Source organism: Fukomys damarensis, unplaced genomic scaffold (assembly GCF_012274545.1).
Source record: "Fukomys damarensis isolate Sample0158 unplaced genomic scaffold, DMR_v1.0_HiC HiC_scaffold_9, whole genome shotgun sequence".
Lineage (NCBI taxonomy): Eukaryota > Metazoa > Chordata > Mammalia > Rodentia > Bathyergidae > Fukomys > Fukomys damarensis.
The window spans coordinates 10393007-10413721 of NW_022900921.1; the positions used below are offsets into that span (position 1 = coordinate 10393007).

The window sequence follows — 20715 nt, forward strand, 5'->3', positions numbered from 1 at the left end:
GAATATTCTTGTACCATTCAGACTGTTATCTGCTCCTAAAGTTTAGCTTTGCCAATATAGTCTAACTTGTAATACAGTCGCCAAAAAGAGAGAATTCATCAGTATTTTTTTCAAGTGCATGTGCACAGCAGCTCCATCTTTTTCTTTCCTAGGTAATCATAAAAATTAAAGATGAAGCAACTTGCTCTGTAAAAAAACAAAAACACACATGAATTTGACAACATATAGCTTTGACCCTGAAAGTTACTCTGTCTAATAACACTGATCTGCTGGAACGACATAGAAAAGTGGTACAGAAACACGGTCCAGGATTGAACAGGCCTTTACAGGGTGATGCCTGAAAACTGTCTTCTGCAGTCCCGGGTGGAGAGAATCTCTGGGCCTTAATGTGTGACACAATCGTTTTCCTCCATGATGTAGGATTTGTCTTCTTCTGGACTTCGCAGTTGCAAAGCTTGAATTTGAGGACGAGTTCCCAGAAACTCACTGCAGAAAGTTATTGAAGAATAACATGAGTGAGGGAAATATAGATCACTTCTAAGGTACGAGTGTGCTTTTATTTATGATCCAGCAAGTTTAGCTATCTGTGACCTCTAGGAGTCCTGTTCTTGCAAAGGAAACAAAACTATACCATTTGGCAGTATGAAAAGTATCATCATTGTAAACTCCAGCAATGTCTGATTTAATAAACTAAGAAACTGGGTGTGGTGTTGAACACCTGTAATCCCAGCTACTAGGAGGCTGAGGCAGGAGGATCATAAATTCAAGGCCAGCCTGTGACTTTATGACACCCTGTCTAAAAATAAATAGGGACGTTGGGATATACATGAGTGTGAAGTCCCTCAGCTCAATCCCTAGTACAAAAAATTTTAAAAACTCAAAGTAGTATCCTTCAGGATGCTCATATAATACAAAAATAGAATGATAAAAATGAAAACTAAAAAGACACATATCTAGTATCAAACTGAGTTCCTCAATTTTCCAAAGTGGCTAAGAACTACATAACTGAGGTTTCCACAGCTGTGAATTCTGGTCCTTTAGAGATGGTTATTAGATCCATTCAGTGATTTACATCTTGTAAGATAAAAAGTATAGAATGTGGCAAACAGTCCTGCTTCACATGTCTCTACTGGATCCTTTTGCCACAAGCCTTACTGTGTCTTATGGTCCAGTCTCAGAAGGCCTGGGTTAGAAAACATTTAAACACATACATTAATAAGCAACACCAAAGGTGAAGGATTAACTTTCTGGAAAGAACTATGGTGCTCCCTGTGCTTGCTTCTCACATCCGTTAGGGGGCGCTTGGTGAGACGGCTTGGAGAGTTCACACTGCCACGCCTTGTCTGGAGTCCACCCTGTGAACCCCGACTGAGCTGCACAGAAGCCAAAAGGTCCCATCAGGAAAACAGCAGACCCAGCCTTAACGCACGCCTGGGTTTGCATGTGGCTGGTGTTTTGTACTTGGTGTAACAGCGACTGTTGCCACCATGGAAATGTAGACCTTGAGTCTTTAGACGGGCACAGAGGAAGACCAAGTCACCACCCAGTACACTGAGAAGAACAAGAGAGACAAGGTCAGTCACACATGTGGTTAACACTTCCAGTCTCAACAAAAAATGAGTCAGTGTGACAAACGCCAAAAAGAAAAGGTCCATGGGAAAGCCTCATACTATGTTAAGTAAGGATTTTTTTTTCTACATTACATTTTCTACAATAGTTACATAGTGATAAAAGTTACAGAGAAAAAGATAAGTCAACTATGTAAGAATAAAATCACATGACACAAAGAATGCTACATTCCATCATTTTCCACCTAAAAGGAACATTTCCTTTCCTTGCTCGGAGAAATTAATGAAAAACATTTACATCCTTGGGTTCCTGAGATTTGGTTCTTTATAGACTGTGTGTTAGGACCTGGATGGCTTCGCACATTTCTGAGCCTGTTTTCTGATCTGTAAAATGACAGCATTAAGCACCCACCTCATAGGTTTATTGATGTGAAGGCAGAATGGTAAAATAAAGGCTGGGATGCACTGGGCACTTAGGATGTGTTGCACACTGTTCAAGGCACATCCTGTGGATTGGCTCATGGGACTCACACACAGGCAGGCCTGTGCAGAGCCATCCACAAAGGACAACTAGGTATGGCCAACAGAGGCCTAGTAGGTGCTGACTTCAAATCCAAAAAGGACTTTGGGTAGAGTCCACCCGCACTGCATGAAGGATGACAGTTGGCTTTCTAATGGGGCAGACAAATGCATGGCACAGAACCAGTCAAAGAGCCAGTGTAACTGAAAGGTCTTCACAAATGGAAAAAGTTTACGTATCTATAAAGCCAGGTAAGCAACATCGATGACAGAGCGAGCTGGGTATTGAACAGGTGAAGAGGTGGGAGCTGTGTATACCCAGAGGCACTGGCCCTGCCTCAGAGCCCTTGCACTTCCTGCCCCTTCAGCCAGGAGTTAGCCTCCCGCAAATCTGCTCCCTGGGCTCACTCAGGGAGCCGATTCCCTGTCCTATCTCATGGTGTTGGTATGGAAATACCTAAAAGGACCTTGTTCATTTTCTCACATGTTTTCTAGATCATTTTGGAACATAATAGATATATGATAAAAAAGGAAAGCATTGAATAAAATGAAAAAACAAAGCAAAATGATGCATTTAGTACACAGCTCCATCATGCAAAACTGCAATGTTGTTCTTTTACTCTAAGATTAGGAAAAGCTCTCTGGTTCCAGTTGTGCCTCAGCTGGAGGGAAATACAGAAACTCAGAGCATTGCTGGAAAGTGTGCAAGACCACAGAGATGCACATTGAGCTGAACTTTCAGGATCCAAGGGAAAGAGTGGATAGTCAGGAGACAAAGGGGAGAGCAACTAAGAGTAATTTCTCTTTATTCTTATTAGAATGAGAACATCAGAAAGTGTTACAACCCCTTTCAAACTTACTTTAGTGTCCAGGTCCTCATTTTGCTGATGAAATACTCTAAGTTGGGGTGCAAGGAGCCAGAAAGGAACAGATAAGAAAATTAAACATGTCAGCAAAATGTTCATGCTCTCTGCTTCCCATCAAGTACACTATTTTTGCCATCATTTGAACACTTCCCTGATACCTTTACATAATTCTTTCTTATAACCCCATCTGAGTCTACAGAAACCCAAGCAAGCTCATTAGTGCTCAGGGTCTCGTTTTCATTGATATTTGGTAAACTCACCCACATGTCATGAGTTTCCATAATGAAACTGTTAGATAACCTTTATTTCAATAAATGGCAATGTTTATAGTTATCCCAACTGGCTGCTGGAGATCAGGCATAAACCCAAGATTGTCCCCAGCTACATGGGACAGAAGATTCCTCAATAAAAGGTCATGCCTCTGCCAAAGACTTTTCGTGTTTTGACAAATTTTTATATTCCCAGTAATCTCTCCATGTAAAAGGGAGATAAAAACTGTTTTGGTTAAATGATGAAGCATATTTGAGGTATTTTACACAAATTCTAATAATCATTTTAACTAACCAAGTTCTAATTATAGCAATTAGGTAGAAATGTCCTCAAATTTAACAAGCAAACTTGGTTTTCTGATTTTTCCTCAGACACATTACATAGATCAGCAAAAAGTTCATATAGTGTCTTGCCAAAAGATGACTAAGGTTCTCTGAGAGGAGGAAGAGGAACACACGCACATGCAGGGGCACGCGTAGGAACACACGCACATGCACGGGCACGCGCACGCACACACACACACACACACACACACACCTGGCAGAAAAGGGGCATTCATCCTGGGATGGCTGCCTCTTAAAGACCTGTATTCTAGAGTTCTAGCATTATTCTTTCACTGTCCCCTCCCAAAGTCTCATTCACCTCTTCTGCTCAATAGGTTCCCTAATCTTTCCACACCCACCTATGGGGACAAAAGCTGGACCTTGAGTGGAAAACAGAACACATCTTCCACATCACAATAGTTTGTTGCTTCCCACATTCCAAACTTACTCAACAAATTGTTATTTCTTAGTATTTAAGATAATTTAAATTTAGTTTTTCTCTGTGTGGGAGTAGGAGTTGAAAAATAAACACCATATTTAAGAAACAACAGTATTTAGTAAAAACTCCTCTAGAACGTAAGCTCCATGAGACTTACAGAGGTACTATAAATGGCAAAAAGACCTTTTCTAAAAATAATAATAAAAGCTTAAGAATGCTGTGAATTTCCTGTTTGCCAGAAGTCATTCTCAGTGCTCTGTAGGCACTAACACAGCCCCTGGGAAATAGAAGGTCCCACCACGTGCATCTGACACATGAGGATTGGGGGACCAGGGAAGCCATGTGGAACAAAATGATCAGCCACATGGACTACACTACTTGCATGCAGACATTTGGCTGCAGACCCTTGCACTAGTCCCTTAAGAACAATCTTGAAATTACTTACTTTTGATAACGATGGTGACCAAAACCATGAGCAAAACCAAGCTACAAATAAGGATTCCAATATAGAGTCTGTCACTGTTCATCCATGTGTTTTGTGCTTCAAACACCTGCTGAGGAAACATCAACAAGTTGTAAAAGTGCCTTGTTAAGAGTTATGAACAGAAGGAAACATTTCCTACAGTACCTTAACCCAAGACACTCACTCCACTGTCCTTTGGCTACTTTAAGAACAAGCGTAAGACCACAACCCATTAAACCTCAGACCAAATCATCTGAGGATATAAACATAGGCAGAAATTCTAAGACAATTTGAAATTCAAAATGTATTTTAGGGATAACGGCAATAATTTCTGTTTGCTTCAATCATTGTTTACATAGGTGTATTCTTTGGCAAAATTAAACCAGTACACATGAAATATATGTATATGTTATGTATATAAATCATATCTATATTAAAATCCGATAGGCTATTTCTGTAACTTCATCATCTTCCAGTACTAAGAATGAATTTCTGTTCATGTATAAGTTGATTTTATTTGCTGTTATCAAAGTGTGCTTATTTATTGATTATTTATTGAATTTGGGCTTTTATATGTTCCTTAATTGTTTTTCAAAATGTAATATAAATTGTGTGTGCCTGGTGTACTCCCATAATCCCAGCATTCTGAGGCAGGAGGATTGCAAGTTCAAGTCGAGCCCGGGCAACATAGTGAAGGGAGATACTGACTCAAAATTTTTAAAAACCAAAATAAAAAAGGGCTGGGGATATAGTTCAGTGTGTATAGAGTTCAGTCGTGGGTCCTGCAATTAATCAATTGATCAATCAATCGATCAAAAATCAATTAAAATGTAGTACAAGATACTATCTGTATTAAAAAGACTTTGGAATAACTGGTCAAGGACATGGCCCCGACATGACACTGTAACACTGTAGTGAGGTAGAAATCCAGAGTTTATTGAAATCCAGTACATCCCCGATCTCAATAAATAAACAAATAAAAGTTTGGGCTGAGGATTTAACTCATGATGCTGCCTCCTGGAATAAAAGAGAAACATGCTAGGCATTATGTTAGGCCCCTTTTCATAGCTTAGCTCTAATCCTAAAGAGATCCCACAGGACAGGTACTTTAGCCAAAAGAAAGCAGAAGACCAGAGAAAAAGATCAAGTGTTTCTACATAAGAGCTGAATCTCAACTTAGACACTGTAAGACCAGGGACAAGTCATTCGGCCCTCTGACCTTCTATTTCTGTGCCTATAAGCAGTATATTCAATAAGGTAGTTGGGTTAGATACCTTTAGCCTCTTGAGAAACCCCATAAGGAAAATAAAGCAAAGTAACAACACATGCATCATCCTTGCTTAGAAGGGGCCTAGCCACTCTCTGGGAAGGACAATTGTGTTGCTTTAACGTTGCTATGCAGAGGGCACAAGAGCACACAGGTGGAGAATGGGGTCTCAGGAGACAGACTCACATTTTGTTCTTTAAATTTTATCACCCCAATGGGACATGTTCATTTGAGTACGCAGCCATGAAAGGAAAAAAGGAAAACTAAAAATAACCATTACCTGATGTCCATAAATAAGCATTGTTGCCATTTTTGCTTTATATATTCTGCTAGAGTTTATCCTTCTAGGATCTTTAAGCAAACACAGTAACTAACTCCTCTTAGGACCTCATTAGCCATTAGCAGGCCTGGAAGGCTCAAGGGGTTCAAAATAGCATCCTTTGCCAGTTAGAATGCAGTGAATGAAGAAAGACCTCCTAGTCTAATGCATTTATGGTCATCTGTTAGAGCTCAAACAACCCCAGCAGGAAGTTCAAGGGCACTTTAAGGCTATACCTTAGGCACCTTCATTATGAGAGGGAGCTGTTTCCACAGCAAAGGCACACAGCACACCTGGTTGCCATGGCCGGAGGCCCAGTGATATCAGAAAGGGAAACATTCTTTAAAGACCTTCATTTCTTGAGTTAAAACCTAATCTAGATTAGGATCTTTGCTTTCACAAATTCCTTTTACAGGTTTCTTACAGGATCAAGTCCACTGACTATCTGAGCAGAAATAAGAAGACATTTTTGCAATTCCAAAGTAGCCTCTGAGACAGACGTTCCTAAGCATCCCAATCACCATGGTTTCTTGAAGCCCAGGAGTAACTTGTGAGCACACAAAGATGTCCAAACTCTGCACTCTCCAAGCATGTGCCGAGAGGGCATTGTCTGCCTTCTTTCAAGGTGTAAATTTCTCCACGTTTGCTTTCCAATAAACTCAGCTCATACTTCTGAATGGCCGGCCAGCTTTGTGTCTTCACTGAATTCATTCATCAGTCACAAAGGACTAAGGGCCAGGGCCAGTGTCCCTTGGTGTCAGGACCCTGCTACCAGGGACAACTCTCCATGTGGTACGGCATGTGCACCAATGTAGAAGTCACTGTTCTCACTTACTGACCTATGGTGCCTCACTCCTTCCCATGCGTCAGTAAGTGTGGTGCAAGAACTGCATTCTTGCTGGCAATATCTGCTTGTGCTTAACTGACTAAATAATAATTCCTTAGTATTGAAAATGTCCCTGTTTATAATATGTTCGTGAAGAACAGTAGTAATGAGTATTCTTTCTCATATCCTCATATGTTGGTTTAATTCTCTCTTCAAGATAGAGCCCAAGAAGTTAATTAACTGGGTCAAAATGCATGCTGTTATCTACTCTTTTCAGTATATCTGGGAGGCATCTTCAGAGTGAAGACACAGTAAGTTCACATTTTGTTATTTCTACCTGTCTTCAATTTGCTCCTATATTCCTTCTACTCATGGCTGAACATATCTGTTACACAAGTATCTGAGGTGAAGAAGAACATCGCCATTTAGAGGATTTCTGTAACCCTAAACTTAAGTCTGCTCATTTAGCAACACAATGAACAGTTACATAGGGGTAGCTCTGATACTAGCCAATATGCACAAATTTAGTTCAAACAGTGCCCTTGTTATAAATGTTACCATGTGTATGTGTGTTTGTGTGTGTGTATGCATGTGTGTTTGGTGCTGGGTATAGAATCTATGACCTTTGCACTGATATATATATATATGTGTGTGTGTGTGTGTGTGTATGTGTGTGTGTGTGTGTGTGTGTGTGTGTGGTTTTGTTGTTGTTGTTGTTGTTGTTGTTGTTGTTGTAATGGGGATCGAACTCTGGACCTTGTTCTTGCGAGGCAGGCAGCAGAACTACTGAACTAAATCTCTGGCCCTCCATTTTTATTTTTTGCTTAGAGACAGGTTCTCGCTGAGTTGCTGAGGATGAGCTTGAACTCATGATCCTCTTGCCTCTGACCCCCATAGGGCTAACAGTTCCTAATATCACCCTGCAATGTGGCCTCATTGTCACTACAGTACACAGCATAAGGCCACTTGGCCCTACACTAAACACTCCCACCTTGTCTGAGCTATCTGAGTGCTCTTTCAAAGGCCAGCATTTGATTAATCTATCTTTTACTTATCTTACTTGCACATCCTAAAACAAAGGTTGTTTTTCCCTGGAGCCAAAAAAAAAAAAAAAACATGTTGCACATAATTACTCCTAAACTTATCTGTACAGATAAGTATTTATGAGTATCATATGACTGAGGTTCCTTAGGTTTTTATCAACCTCACTGTGGAAGAAGTTTTAGAACATCCTGTAGAATCAAACTTTTTTAAGACCTTACTACCTTAATAAGTAATTATGTGGGGAGTTCTACATTCAGTGGCTTCAGAATTTCCACACAGAATGGTCATTGAGTAAGAAAAAGGTACTTTGAGAACTATTTTCATGTAAGAACTCTTCCCCTACAATTCTATTTTGGATTCAGGTAGCCCCCACTCCATCCCACTGAGTCAAAGCATGTTGGATCTCTAGTGATAATTACAGGCCTTGGTATGTTAGATTAACTTATTCTCTTCGAATTAACTCATCTTTCTAATTTTTTCCATGGAGAGTTCTATGGTGTTTGTGTGTGTGTGTGTGCGTGTGTGTGCGAGAGAGAGAGAGAGAGAGAGAGAGAGAGAGAGAGTGTGTGTGGTGTGTTATTTAGTAAAATATCACATATTTAACATCTCTAACAAACTGGTCCACCTAAATGAACTTCCCAAATTAAAACATTCTATTTAATACTCAATTTTTTTTCTTTCCTTTTTTTTTTTTTTTTTAAACAAGAAAAAATCAATTTCTGGGCTAGGCTTGCAGAAATAGTCTTTAAATTCAACTTATCTCCAGGAAGACATACGTGTGAATCTGGCTCCAATCAAACAGGGAACAATATGCTTACAGTTTGATTGTTATGCCGAGGGCCGTCTGAGGTCTGTGTCACCACGGTATTCCCATCTCCAGAAAAGAAAAAAAAAATTAATAAGAATTAACAAAAATATTAGATTTTCATTGAAGACACTAAATATATTCACATTAGCTTCTGGTGATGAATGGAAAGTAGAATGATAATGTGATAGAGTGCTGCAGGCATCCAGCAGTCACACCAAGTTACTAATATTTTATTAATTTATCTTACGAACTTGTGTTTGTTAACATTTTTCTCATGGACTCTTTGAAAATGGACTCTTTTCTTTTCCTTTATGGGAAAAAAATACATGTATAAACAATTGTGCCTGCAACTTCAGAAATCAGAGAAGTGCATTCATGGAATCAGGATAAGATGCCACTTAAATGTAATCCAACACTTTCACGCTGGTGAAAAAGCTGTCAGTGTGTACGCAGAGGCTGTACACAGCTCCAGAGACCAGAGCCACACTATTCAGAATGGACTTACCTTAGCGCCACAGTCAGGATGTGGGTAAAATGAATAATTACATGCAAAAGAGGTGGCATACAAATCTTATACTACATGCCATGATACCCATACTTAGTTCCAGAAACACTTGACAGGGCCAGGGATTTAGCTCAGTGATTCCACCACCTGCCTTGCAAGCACAAGGACCCAAGTTTGATCCCTGGTATCAAAAAAAGAAAAAAATGTACAGTAATATCTCTTAGAAACACTTTAGAAATATGTTGTTTCAGGTATAAATGTATTTTATACCCCATAAGGATAAGGATCTCATCTGGTATGAGAGACATATTGATCTTAAAGTTTCAAACAGTCAGATTTTTAAAGTGTTTTTAAAATATTTATTTTGTAACAGACAATAGGTAATATTGTCCTTTTTAGGAATCTATAGATCAAATACTGAGCACTGTACACCATAACAGCCAGGTCCTTAACCCCATTGGGGGATGAAAGAGACATGGAACGGTTACACATATTTCCAATGTTTCCAGTCTTATTTAGCTAAGGAGAGAAGCCCCTGCTATAGACATCACATATGTTGTTCTCTCATCAAATGGAAATACATTAGGTTTGTAAGTTCCCTCCCTACTGAAAAAGCTCACAGAGTCCCTACAGAAACAAAACCGGGTGACGCATCCTCTGCTCCTGTGTTTACACTCCTACTGCACTCATTCTGAGAGTGCATGGCGCTGAGCCAAAGGCAGCATCCGGGACTTGGCTCTGCTTGCGACAGATGATGACTGTAAGACCTTCAGAAGCCAGACTGGGTTGGGTACTGCAGATAAACTTTACTCTGGTCAGGGATTTAGCTCAGTGGTGCTTCCAGCCAAGTGCAAAGACCCGAATTTGATCCCCAGTACAAAAAAACAACAAAACACTGCACAGACTTGAGTCAGATGAAATCTGATTTCAATCTCTCGGCAGTGTGGCTTCTGCATAAACACATAGGCATCCATGTGTATGTACTCAGGTATCTCTAACTTGGATATCTGAACCACAAGCTATTAATAGTGCATACCAAAATGTGTTACAATTAAATTAGATGATACATAAAGTCCTTTTCTTTTCAGTACTGGAGATGGAATCTAGGGCCTTCCTACCAACTGAGCAACATCTCCAGCCTTTTTTCTATTTTTATTTTAGAAAGGGTCTCGCTAAGTTGCCTAAAGTAGGATGGAGACTGCAGTCCTCCTGCCTCAGCCACCCAGGGTGCAGGGATTACAGGTATGTGTCACCACACTGAGCCCATCCCCAGCCTTTATTTTTTATTTTGAGACAGAGTCTCGCTAAATTGTGCACCCAGGCCTTGACTTTGTAATCCCCCTGCCTCAGCCTCCCCAAGTAGCTGGAAGGACCGGCCTGTGCCACCACACGCAGCTACAGCGTATTATCACTAGGTGAAAGGAGCCATGAGGAAGAGGGAGGGACACTTTTGAAACCGTGACCACCTAGTGAGGAATGTTCAACAGCTTCCCCATCGGCACGCAGCTGGTATGGCTGCTGAATCAGGAGCTGTGCTCCAAAGCAGGTCGCCCAGTCTGGCGGTCACAGGCACACAGCCTGCCTTGGAAGAATTCAGTGAGACAATGCAAGTCTCCTGGCACACAGTGCGAGTCTCTGTCATGTGGGTGGGGAGCCATGTGACCTGCCTTCCAGACTCAACAGTCTCCACTTCCACACAGCTCTCACCAACATAGGACTGACATGGGTATGATGAAGACTGGGCCCAGGGGCCTCAGATACTTGGCCAAAATGTCAGCACTCCCAAAAATCCTGGGGACGCAGCTGCACCTGAGTCTGTTCCCCTCGGGAAAGCTCTACCTGGACCAGGTTTTAATGACATGATATTGTAGAGAATAACTGCCCACGCCTACTCTCTTCTTTCTCAACCCTACAAGAATGGGTGCAGCTCCTCCTACTGCTCTTACCTCATATTTCCATCATTTTCCACTCTGCTTTTGTGCCCAGAAACAGTGTAGAGTAAGAATCCCAATTTCAGAACCAAATATCACCATTATCTAATCCCTATTGACTGTGTGTGAATCTCACTACAGGTGCATCGCAAAATTACCAGTTTCCAGGAATGTGTGGGGAAAGGTCAGCCACAAGGCTGGAGAACCCACCCTGGATGTGGCAGAGGCACAAGGGCACCTAAACCAGCTCGGAGTCAGTCACAGGAAGTTCGGGACAAGGCGCTCTCAAAACTTAACGCTATGGGTAACAAAGGGAGTTAGCTAGGATAGGTGACAGGCTTCAGGGAGAGATGATCTTTCTGCATCTAGGAGACACAGGTCACTTCTACATCTACAAAGACTGGGACCTGCCCAGAGTTGGAGCAGTGGAGCATTATGTTTAGAAAACCTGCAGCTCGGTGCAGCCTCTACAGTGCTGATGTTGGTGGCTTCAACCTTCCTGTCCTAGTCTGCTCAGGCTGCTGTAACAAGATACCTTGGACTCAGTCACCAATAAACAAAAGAAATGTATTGGTCTCAGATCTAAAGGCTGGGAAGGCCAAGATCCGGGCACAGGCTGACTGGGAACCTACTGAGGGTTCTGTTCATCATAGATGGCGCCTTCAATGCAGCCCCGTTGGGAGGAAAGGGCAAACAAGCACACTCTGGTCTCTATTATAAAGGAACTAATCGGCCCCCAGGTGTCCCACCTCTTGAAAGTCTTGCACTGAGCATTAGGTACCAACAGATGAAACTGAGGGGGACGTGAATGCTCAGTCCACAGTACCACCTCAGAATGCCCATGTGCATACAAGCTTGACAGCAGGGTGGCCTCCTGGCCATATTTAGGGACTGGGCCTTGGAGGAGGTGACCCAAGGGGTCAAGCTCGGGAACAAGCTTAGAGCCAAGACTGGTTGATTTGATTTACAGCAGTAGAGTAACATGAAGGCTCCCGGTACTTCTACTATGGATGCTGGATGTTCTGGCTGGTGGGGTGGCTGGTATCTGTCCCAAGCCCTTCATCTCAGTGAATCTCTATCATCAGCCTATGAATCCATTACATCTCTTTTACAAATAATGAAACAGAGGGCCAGGGATTTAGCTCAGTGATTCTGCCGCCTTCCTTGTAAGCACAAGATCCTGTGTTTGATCCCCAGTAGCAAAAAAAAAAGATGAAACAGAGTCAGAGAGGGCAGACATAGGTGCCAAGTCACCACATGGTTAACTTGAGTGGCCAGTATCAGAACTAAAGTCAGATTCATTTTATTCCAGAATTTGTGTTCTCACTTAAGGCAACAGCTACCAAGATCTATAGGCTCCCTGTGTTCAGGAGACAGAATGAAGTTACCTGTTGGGCAAGAGTCTGGGGAGGAGGTGGGGGACTGAGGCTTTGTTTCCTGAAGTATTGTAGGCTGGGTCTCTCCTGTCTGAGTTGGAACAGGTGGAACAGTGTCTGGAACGAAAACAATGGAAAGACGATGATCCATTTGTACAGGGAAATATTCATTGCAAGCAAAAATAACAAATAAGTCATACCTAATGGCAAATACTTATAGTTCTAGCACTTCTGAGGTTGAGGCAGAAGGATTGCCAAGAGTTCAAGGACAGCCTAGAATACATAGTGAGTTCAAGACTACCCTGAACGACATAGTGAAGGAGACAAGACCTTGTCTCAAAAAGCAAATACGTGCATACATGCATACATACATATTAAATTGTAAATGTCCATCAATTTCCCACAAGGCCTTCATCCCAGCCTTGTCATGAGGTGTGATATCCACCCACTCACTTTAAGCCGTTTTAATTCTTCTTGGAAATTTATTTTTTAACTGGCCCCCAGACACTGAATTGCTACCTAGTTATTTCATTATCAGGGAGAAAATACGATCTATAAAATATTTCAGCCATCTTTATCAATATACAAAATTGTCCCCTATCTTCTATACTCCTAGATCCCTGTCCTCCTCTACACGCAAAGCCTACCACAGAGCATTTCAAGTGGGACACCCATTACACCTTTTACTTATTTATCCTAGTGACATTTTACTTTCAGGGTATCCGGCCTGGGCGTTTCCACTAACCTGTCCTACCCCTGATAATAGCCTCCATCTGGGTCTCCTAGGTATATTCAGGTTCGAGGTTGTTTGTCCACACAGCGCTCCAGGGAGACAGACGCAGTGACAGACTCATCGCGCGTACACTACTGGCGCCTTGATGTCTCCCCAAGGTGACAACATCGCTCAACATCTTGGCCCGGGCAATGATTCGCAACCCTCAAAGCAAGGCCCCTGGTAGACCCTGGTCCCAGCTCCTTCTGCATATGCAGCTCAGGCATCTTTTTCGAAGAGTAACTTCCGCACTCATCTTGCATTCATCCTCAAAACGATTCCACTTGAGAATTCTCTCACCCAGAGTTATGGGTCTCTTTCTTTCCTGCAATCTTAACTGTTTTTCTGATCGCTTAGCCTGCTTTATCTGCAGAGTTGGTCTCTTGTCTTTACAAGGTCTTCCCATGCTCTCTGTCTCGGAGAACACCACAGAACTGTGGGTCAGACTTGAGGAGGTGGCTGGATAAAAATTCCTCAGTCTGGCCTTTCCTGATTGCTCCTCACCAGTCTTTCTGTTTCCCTCCCCGCCAGTCTAGATAACTGTACATTTCAGCTTCACCCTTTCCCATGCTCTGAACTCTTTTCCTGTTTTATCTCCTCAAAACTGCAAGAGGATGTGGCTGTCTATAGGAACTAAAAACAAGACAATGCAAGAGTCAGATGGTCAGTCTTCACCCGATTTAGTTCTGCACAAAAGTCCTCTTGAGCTTAACTTCTTCCTCTATTGCATCTTTCTTTTCTCCCCACCTCCTACCACTTCACATCTAGGGCTTCCATGACTGTTTTGTATACAAGCTGCCAAAGTGAGCACTCTGTGACTGCTTCAGGTAGCTAACACAAGCCTAGGCAGATGCAGATGTAAGATAGCTTTCCCCGCATTAGATTGGCTGCAGTGCTCCCCTCCTCCGTGTAATGTAAAAGACAATTCTAAACTGAAAGTGTTTAGGAAACTATCAGGAGAAGAGTAAGACAGGTGTGATGCTGCATTCCTGCGATCTCAGCATTTGGGAGGCTGACAGGATGATTTCCATGATTCTGAGACCTGCTGGGGTACAGGCCAACCTGAACTGCATTGCTAACCCCTGTCTAAGAGAAAACAACAACAACAACAAAACAATTAAACTCAAATAAGAACACTCTCCAGGTCATGGACATATAAACTACCACCTCTGGCCATGTTTCAGCTTTGAAGGAAGTCAACAAATTATTCATATTTTCCAAGTCCAGAAATCTGTCTAGTTAACAGGCACAAAGTAATTATTAAAAAGTTAAATCAATATCAAGAAAGTCTCCCAGATTCTCTAGTGTGTTCAACTGCCTGAAGCAAAGCTGTGTTTCTAGCAAATTTTTATGGCTTTAAAATCCCAGTTATAACCTATCTTCCAAACTCTGCTCCTAGCCCAATCCATCAGATCACTCATGGTGAAATACACTCTATGGGAGTCAAGGAAAATCAATATGTTCCATCCTATTTTTCTAGCTAAGAGTTTGTGACATTGCTGTTACTGCTCAGAGTGCACGGCCAGTTCAAGAAGACAAAGGATTTCAGGAGGCTTTGAGACTTTCCATTGGAAGTTATCCTCTTAATCCCGGAAATAGATTTGAACCTAAACTTGCCCTTGGAATGACAAGTTATCTCTTCACCTGTCAGTCATTTCCACTTGTTTATTGTCTAAACTCTTTTCATGGGGAATTCAAGGTGTGAAAAATATGACATGGATTGATAATATAAACATGTATATACTAAAACTCCAAACCCTTTAAATGCAATGTTCACCTTTTTATGAGTATAAATTCCATTATTTATAATTTCCATGCCACATAAATTAAGATAAAAGATCCTTAAAGCAAATCTCTGTGAGGCACAAACTGTCCCCAAAAGACAGCATACTTTTATGTCTTCTTTATCCCTGAAGATGTCAAAACATGACAAATTCATTCAAATGTAAACCTCAGTATTTGTGATAGCAGAGATGATCCAGCAGTTAAGAGCACTGGCCTCAGATTCAAATGAACAGAAATTGAGTCCTAACTAAATTACTTTTTATCTCAATGCTTCTTAACCATGATCTTTTAGACCCTGTGTCTCATTTCCCACCATTATAAACTCTTATAATGACATAGTTGTCCTGAGAATTAAATGGCATAACACTCTAAAGCATGCATTAGTGGGATGCGGCACAAATGTTAGTGTCACTGATATAGATCCTTAATTGTAGGGCCTAACTTCAGAATGAAGTATATGACCTAGAACCTCATTAGACTGGTTATTACTCCCAGATTTTCCCTATTTTCTCATCACGGAGCCAGGCCCAGGTAGGTGAGGCCTACACAAGTGTCCTAAATCAGTGGTCCAGTTATTCTTCAAGTTGTACATCTGTGAAAGGTGTACATCATTTGACAACAATGGAGGACAAGGAATATTTGAAGCCTATGTTTTAAACCCAAGTAAGAATTCTTGCCCTACACAGTACTTATGTCCTGACACAGTGCCATGTTTGGTCTATGACTGCCCAAGAGAAGGCCTCTGGGCTCCAGCAGAAGTTTACTGTTTTGAGGTTCTGTGTATATATTGGTGTTGGAGGAGCAGAAGCAGAGACACCAGGTGAACTTGGAATGCTTGTGCTCCAGAGTGGAGTTAGAAATCAAGATGAAAGCAGAAATTAGCAGAAGAAAGAAAAATGAGAGCCTTCTACTGCAACCAGAGCTGAGCGCAAGAATGGCAGACTATCTCTAGGCAGGGCTCTCTCCAGGACTTGGTGTTTACAAATACCTTGCTAAAACCTCTGATTTGAGAAGAATTTGGAAACATTCTGGGTTTGAAGTGCAGCAGGTAAATTGAAAATTAAGTATTGTGGAGATAAAAACCCGTAACTCATATTTGCATTAAAGTTTTGGTTATTTTTTGGTTTTGTCTTTTTGGGTTTTTTTGTGTGTGTGGTTTTTTTGGGGTTTTTTTGTTTTTTGTTTTTTTTTTTTTGGTTTTTTGAGATAGTGTCTCACTATGTAGTTAAGACTGATCTGGAACTCACTATGTAGCCCAGACTGGTCTTGAACTCACAGTGATCCTCCTGACACAGCCTCCCGAGTGCTGGGATTACAGCTGTGCGCCACCACACCTGGTTTGCATTAGTTTTCTAAGAAACTTCCCTCCTGTCAGAGGGAAAGTGTTAGAGCCAGACAGGGCCCAGTGTGCTTCCTATGATCCCCTCTACTTTCCAATTCCCGTTTTACCTGTTTTGTGGCTCTGTGTCTGTGCTGATCTTGCAGTAGCAGTAGAGACATGAGGTGCTGTTGGAACAGTAGTGGTCCTGCCTGGAGTTACATATCAACAAGAAAGCAAGAATTAATGGAGCAATGAGAATCAAGAACGCCTGCAGGAGTTGTATCAGAGCACATTGATGCCAGGCCTATCTCTCCTGAACTTGGTTTTCAGCAACGGCCAAGTTGTTGCTGTGATAAGGGAGGGCTTTGGAGATACACTGAGCATGGGGACAAAGCTGCATTGAAAAGTATCTGAGAGATGAAAACACATATCTCCTATTTGCACTGAAGTCCCTTCTAGCAGACCAGTCAGAGGGAAGGTGTTTAGAGTCACACAAGGCCCAGTTTCCACAGCATCCTCTCCATTCCCCAATTCACTTTTTACCTGTTTTGTGGCTCTGTGTCTGTGCTGGTCTTGCAGGCGTAGTAGGGACATGAGGTGTTGGTGGAGCAGATGTGGTCCTGGCTGGAGCTACATGTCAATATGAAAGCAAGAATGAACAGAGCAGCAGGAAACAAGAGCCTCCCTTTGGGGCTGCACCAGAGCACACTGATGCCAGACCGCCTAGAGGCACTGCCATCTCTCCTGATCTTGGTCTTCAGCACTGGCCAGTGAGACGCTCTGGTAGGGAGGGCTTTGGAGAAACAGTGGGCAGGGGGAGGAGAAGCTGCATGGGAGAAAGAGTAAGTATCTGCCATGTGAACACACGTCTCCCATCTGTACTGAAGTCCCTTTAAGAAGACCAGTGCGAGAGAAGGTGTTGAAGAGTTGTGCAAAGCCTGTGCGGTGTACAGCCTCCCCTCTGGGCTTGAGTTCACATTTTACCTGTTTTGTGGCTCTGTGTATGTGCTGGTGTCAGAGGAGAGGTAGAGACATGGGATGTTGTTGGAGCTCTTCTGATCGTGGCTGTAATTAGCAATCAACATGAAAATAAGAATTCATGGAGAACAAGAAACAAGAGCTTCCTGTGGCTGAGTACACTGTTGACAGATTGTTTCTAGGCAGAACTATCTTTTCTGAACTTGGTCTTCACCAGTGGCCAAATAAAATATGTCATAAGGGAAGGCTCTGAATACATGCTCTGGGTGAAGTGGAGGAGAACCACTGTAAATTAACTGAGGAGATAAAACCCCAGACTCAGGAGAAGCCATGGCCCCTTGGTGTAGCACCTGCCTGGCAAGCACAAAGTCCCAAGTTTGATACCTGGTATGAAAATAAAACCCAAAAAGCCCCAATCGCGTATTTGCACTCAAGTCCCTGGTAGAAGACCTGTCAGAGGGAAGGTGTTTAGAGCCACACAGGGTTCTACATGGTGTAAATCTTCCCATCTCGCCTCCAGTTCCGGTTTTACCTGTTTTGTGGCTCTGTGTCTGTGCTGGTCTTGCAGTAGCAGTAGAGACATGAGGTGCTGTTGGAACAGTAGTGGTCCTGCCTGGAGTTACATATCAACAAGAAAGCAAGAATTAATGGAGCAATGAGAATCAAGAACGCCTGCAGGAGTTGTATCAGAGCACATTGATACCAGGCCTATCTCTCCTGAACTTGGTTTTCAGCAACGGCCAAGTTGATGCTGTGATAAGGGAGGGCTTTGGAGATACACTGAGCATGGGGACAAAGCTGCATTGAAAAGTATCTGAGAGATGAAAACACATATCTCCTATTTGCACTGAAGTCCCTTCTAGCAGACCAGTCAGAGGGAAGGTGTTTAGAGTCACACAAGGCCCAGTTTCCACAGCATCCTCTCCATTCCCCAATTCACTTTTTACCTGTTTTGTGGCTCTGTGTCTGTGCTGGTCTTGCAGGCGTAGTAGGGACATGAGGTGTTGGTGGAGCAGATGTGGTCCTGGCTGGAGCTACATGTCAATACGAAAGCAAGAATGAACAGAGCAGCAGGAAACAAGAGCCTCCCTTTGGGGCTGCACCAGAGCACACTGATGCCAGACCGCCTAGAGGCACTGCCATCTCTCCTGATCTTGGTCTTCAGCACTGGCCAGTGAGACGCTCTGGTAGGGAGGGCTTTGGAGAAACAGTGGGCAGGGGGAGGAGAAGCTGCATGGGAGAAAGAGTAAGTATCTGCCATGTGAACACACGTCTCCCATCTGTACTGAAGTCCCTTTAAGAAGACCAGTGCGAGAGAAGGTGTTGAAGAGTTGTGCAAAGCCTGTGTGGTGTACAGCCTCCCCTCTGGGCTTGAGATCACATTTTACCTGTTTTGTGGCTCTGTGTATGTGCTGGTGATGGAGGAGCAGCAGATGTTGTTGGAGCTCTTGTGGTGGTGGCTACAGATAAAACATTAACATGAAAACAAGAATTAATGGCAACAAGAAAAAAAGTTTCCCACCGCAACTGTAGCTGAGCACACCTATAACAGACCGGCCCCAGGCAGGGCCATTTCTCCTGAACTTGGTATTCACCAATGGCCAGAGAGAAGCTATTACAGAGTTAAAGCTGTGGAGACATGCTGGGAGTGAGCAGAGTAGATACGCTGAAAATTATTTGTGAGGTGAAAACATGCATCTCATATCTGCACTAAATTCTCTTCTGAAGACAGATCACAAGGAAGCTGTCTATGGTCTGCCAGTAGGTTGCTTTGTCTTTTCTCTGGCAAGTGACTGACTTGAACACTGCTTTTCATGCCAGCATGTTTACCACATAGTGCTCCATTCTGCCAGTCCTAGGAGAAAATTAAAAGAGACCAGTACCTTCACTAAAGGGAAACTCCTCCTCATTAATCCATGCTAGATCACATGCAGGGGCCAGCAGGAAAGGCCGCACATCTGGTGGGTGGGCAAACAAGACCTTGGGAGAATTCTTCCCATCTAAGAGTTATAGCTTGAGTATCCCTTCTCCAAAATGCCTGCAGTATTTGCATATACAAAATGAGACATCTAGGAAATGGCTCTCAAGTCTAAATGCAAAATTGACTCATGTTTCACATAAACTTTATACACATAACTTAATGATAAGTTTATATAATACTGTATTTTCAATAATTTTGTGCATGAAACAAGTTTCTTAGCATGAAATTATCTGCTTGTTCTGTCATGTCAGGGCTCAAAATTTCAGATTTTGGAGTATGGCGGATTTTGGATTTTCGGATTAGAGATGCTCAATCTATACTTTACAAATTGGCAGCATCTGAAACATGTAAGGAGTCACACAACTCACTGAAGTTCCGGGAGCCATGCAGAGAGCTGAGAATAAAATTAAGCCTGAACAGAGTGCCTGGTACAAAAGCAGAGTCAATAAAGCAATGGAGCTGGGGATTTAGCTCAGTGGTTCGGTGGTCTGCCTTGCAAGCGCAAAGACCCGAATTCAATACCCGGTACCAAAAAAATAAAAAAATAAAACAATGGATCAAGCATGTGTGAACGGTCTAGGAGAAGCCACATATGTACTGAAGAGCCGCAGACTGACTCTGGCTGACGGGAAGGTGGTAATGGTGCAGAGATGGAATGGCACACATCAAATTATCAAGTGGTCAGTCTTTACTTCATACACACACTCCTTTTGTTTGGCAGTACAAGGAAAAAAATCCAGGGCCTCATGCATGCTAGGCAAGCTCTCCCACTGAGCTATATCCCCAGTTTCTCTCTCTCCTTTTATTTTGAGGCAAGATCTTGCTAAATTGCCCAGGCTGGCCTCAAACTTAGGATCCTCTTGTCTCAACCTCCCAATGGCTAGGATTATGGGTGTGTGCTGCCACACTTGGCTTTAGACTTTTTTAGTGACCATTTATTGTCAACATCTCTATCTGTCCTCATACCCTTCTGACACCAGGATAAAGATTTTGGAATGTATAGCTAAGATTAACAGACATCCAACCTGCATCACCCCTGAAGCATACAATGTGATGAAAGAACATCTGAATTTTATTTTTTGTACCTGGGATTGAACTCGGTCCATGCGCTTGCAGGGAACATCTGAAATTTATACAAAAAATTTCTCTACTTTCCTGTAGCCTGATGTCACTGGTACCAGTATAACTGGTAAATGTACTGACTTACAGATTTCTTGTGTTCTGAGACCATAAAAGTCGTCTGACCTTTCCCACAATGGGGCCCATCACCTGTGGTAACTTGTGTCCATGTTCCCTAGGCCATGGTTATTCATATTCACCTCAGAGTAAACTGCTTTCATATTTCTTTTGAAGC

General features: G+C 42.4%; 1 protein-coding gene across 2 annotated transcripts in view; it reads right to left on the reverse strand.

Annotated features, from left to right (window-relative positions):
* Positions 1 to 311: 311 nt before the first annotated feature.
* The window catches only part of LOC104860957 (hepatitis A virus cellular receptor 1-like), a 32534-nt gene continuing 12130 nt past the window's right edge, over positions 312 to 20715 (reverse strand). Inside the window, exons 5-16 of one of the 2 annotated variants that reach the window (XR_004516389.1) lie at positions 18769 to 18840; positions 18328 to 18414; positions 17913 to 17993; positions 17387 to 17467; positions 16946 to 17032; positions 16531 to 16611; positions 12537 to 12641; positions 8723 to 8778; positions 4431 to 4539; positions 2948 to 2984; positions 1212 to 1551; positions 434 to 486 (exon numbers count right to left, since the gene is read on the reverse strand). Coding sequence is in view for 1 of the 2 variants with exons in the window: in XM_010622295.3 (XP_010620597.1) it covers positions 384 to 486; positions 2948 to 2984; positions 4431 to 4539; positions 8723 to 8778; positions 12537 to 12641; positions 16531 to 16611; positions 16946 to 17032; positions 17387 to 17467; positions 17913 to 17993; positions 18328 to 18414; positions 18769 to 18840 (899 nt within the window). In the remaining variant the exon portion in view is untranslated. Of the gene's footprint in view, positions 487 to 1211; positions 1552 to 2947; positions 2985 to 4430; positions 4540 to 8722; positions 8779 to 12536; positions 12642 to 16530; positions 16612 to 16945; positions 17033 to 17386; positions 17468 to 17912; positions 17994 to 18327; positions 18415 to 18768; positions 18841 to 20715 lie in introns of both variants that reach the window. The other variant, XM_010622295.3, reaches the window with a different exon arrangement.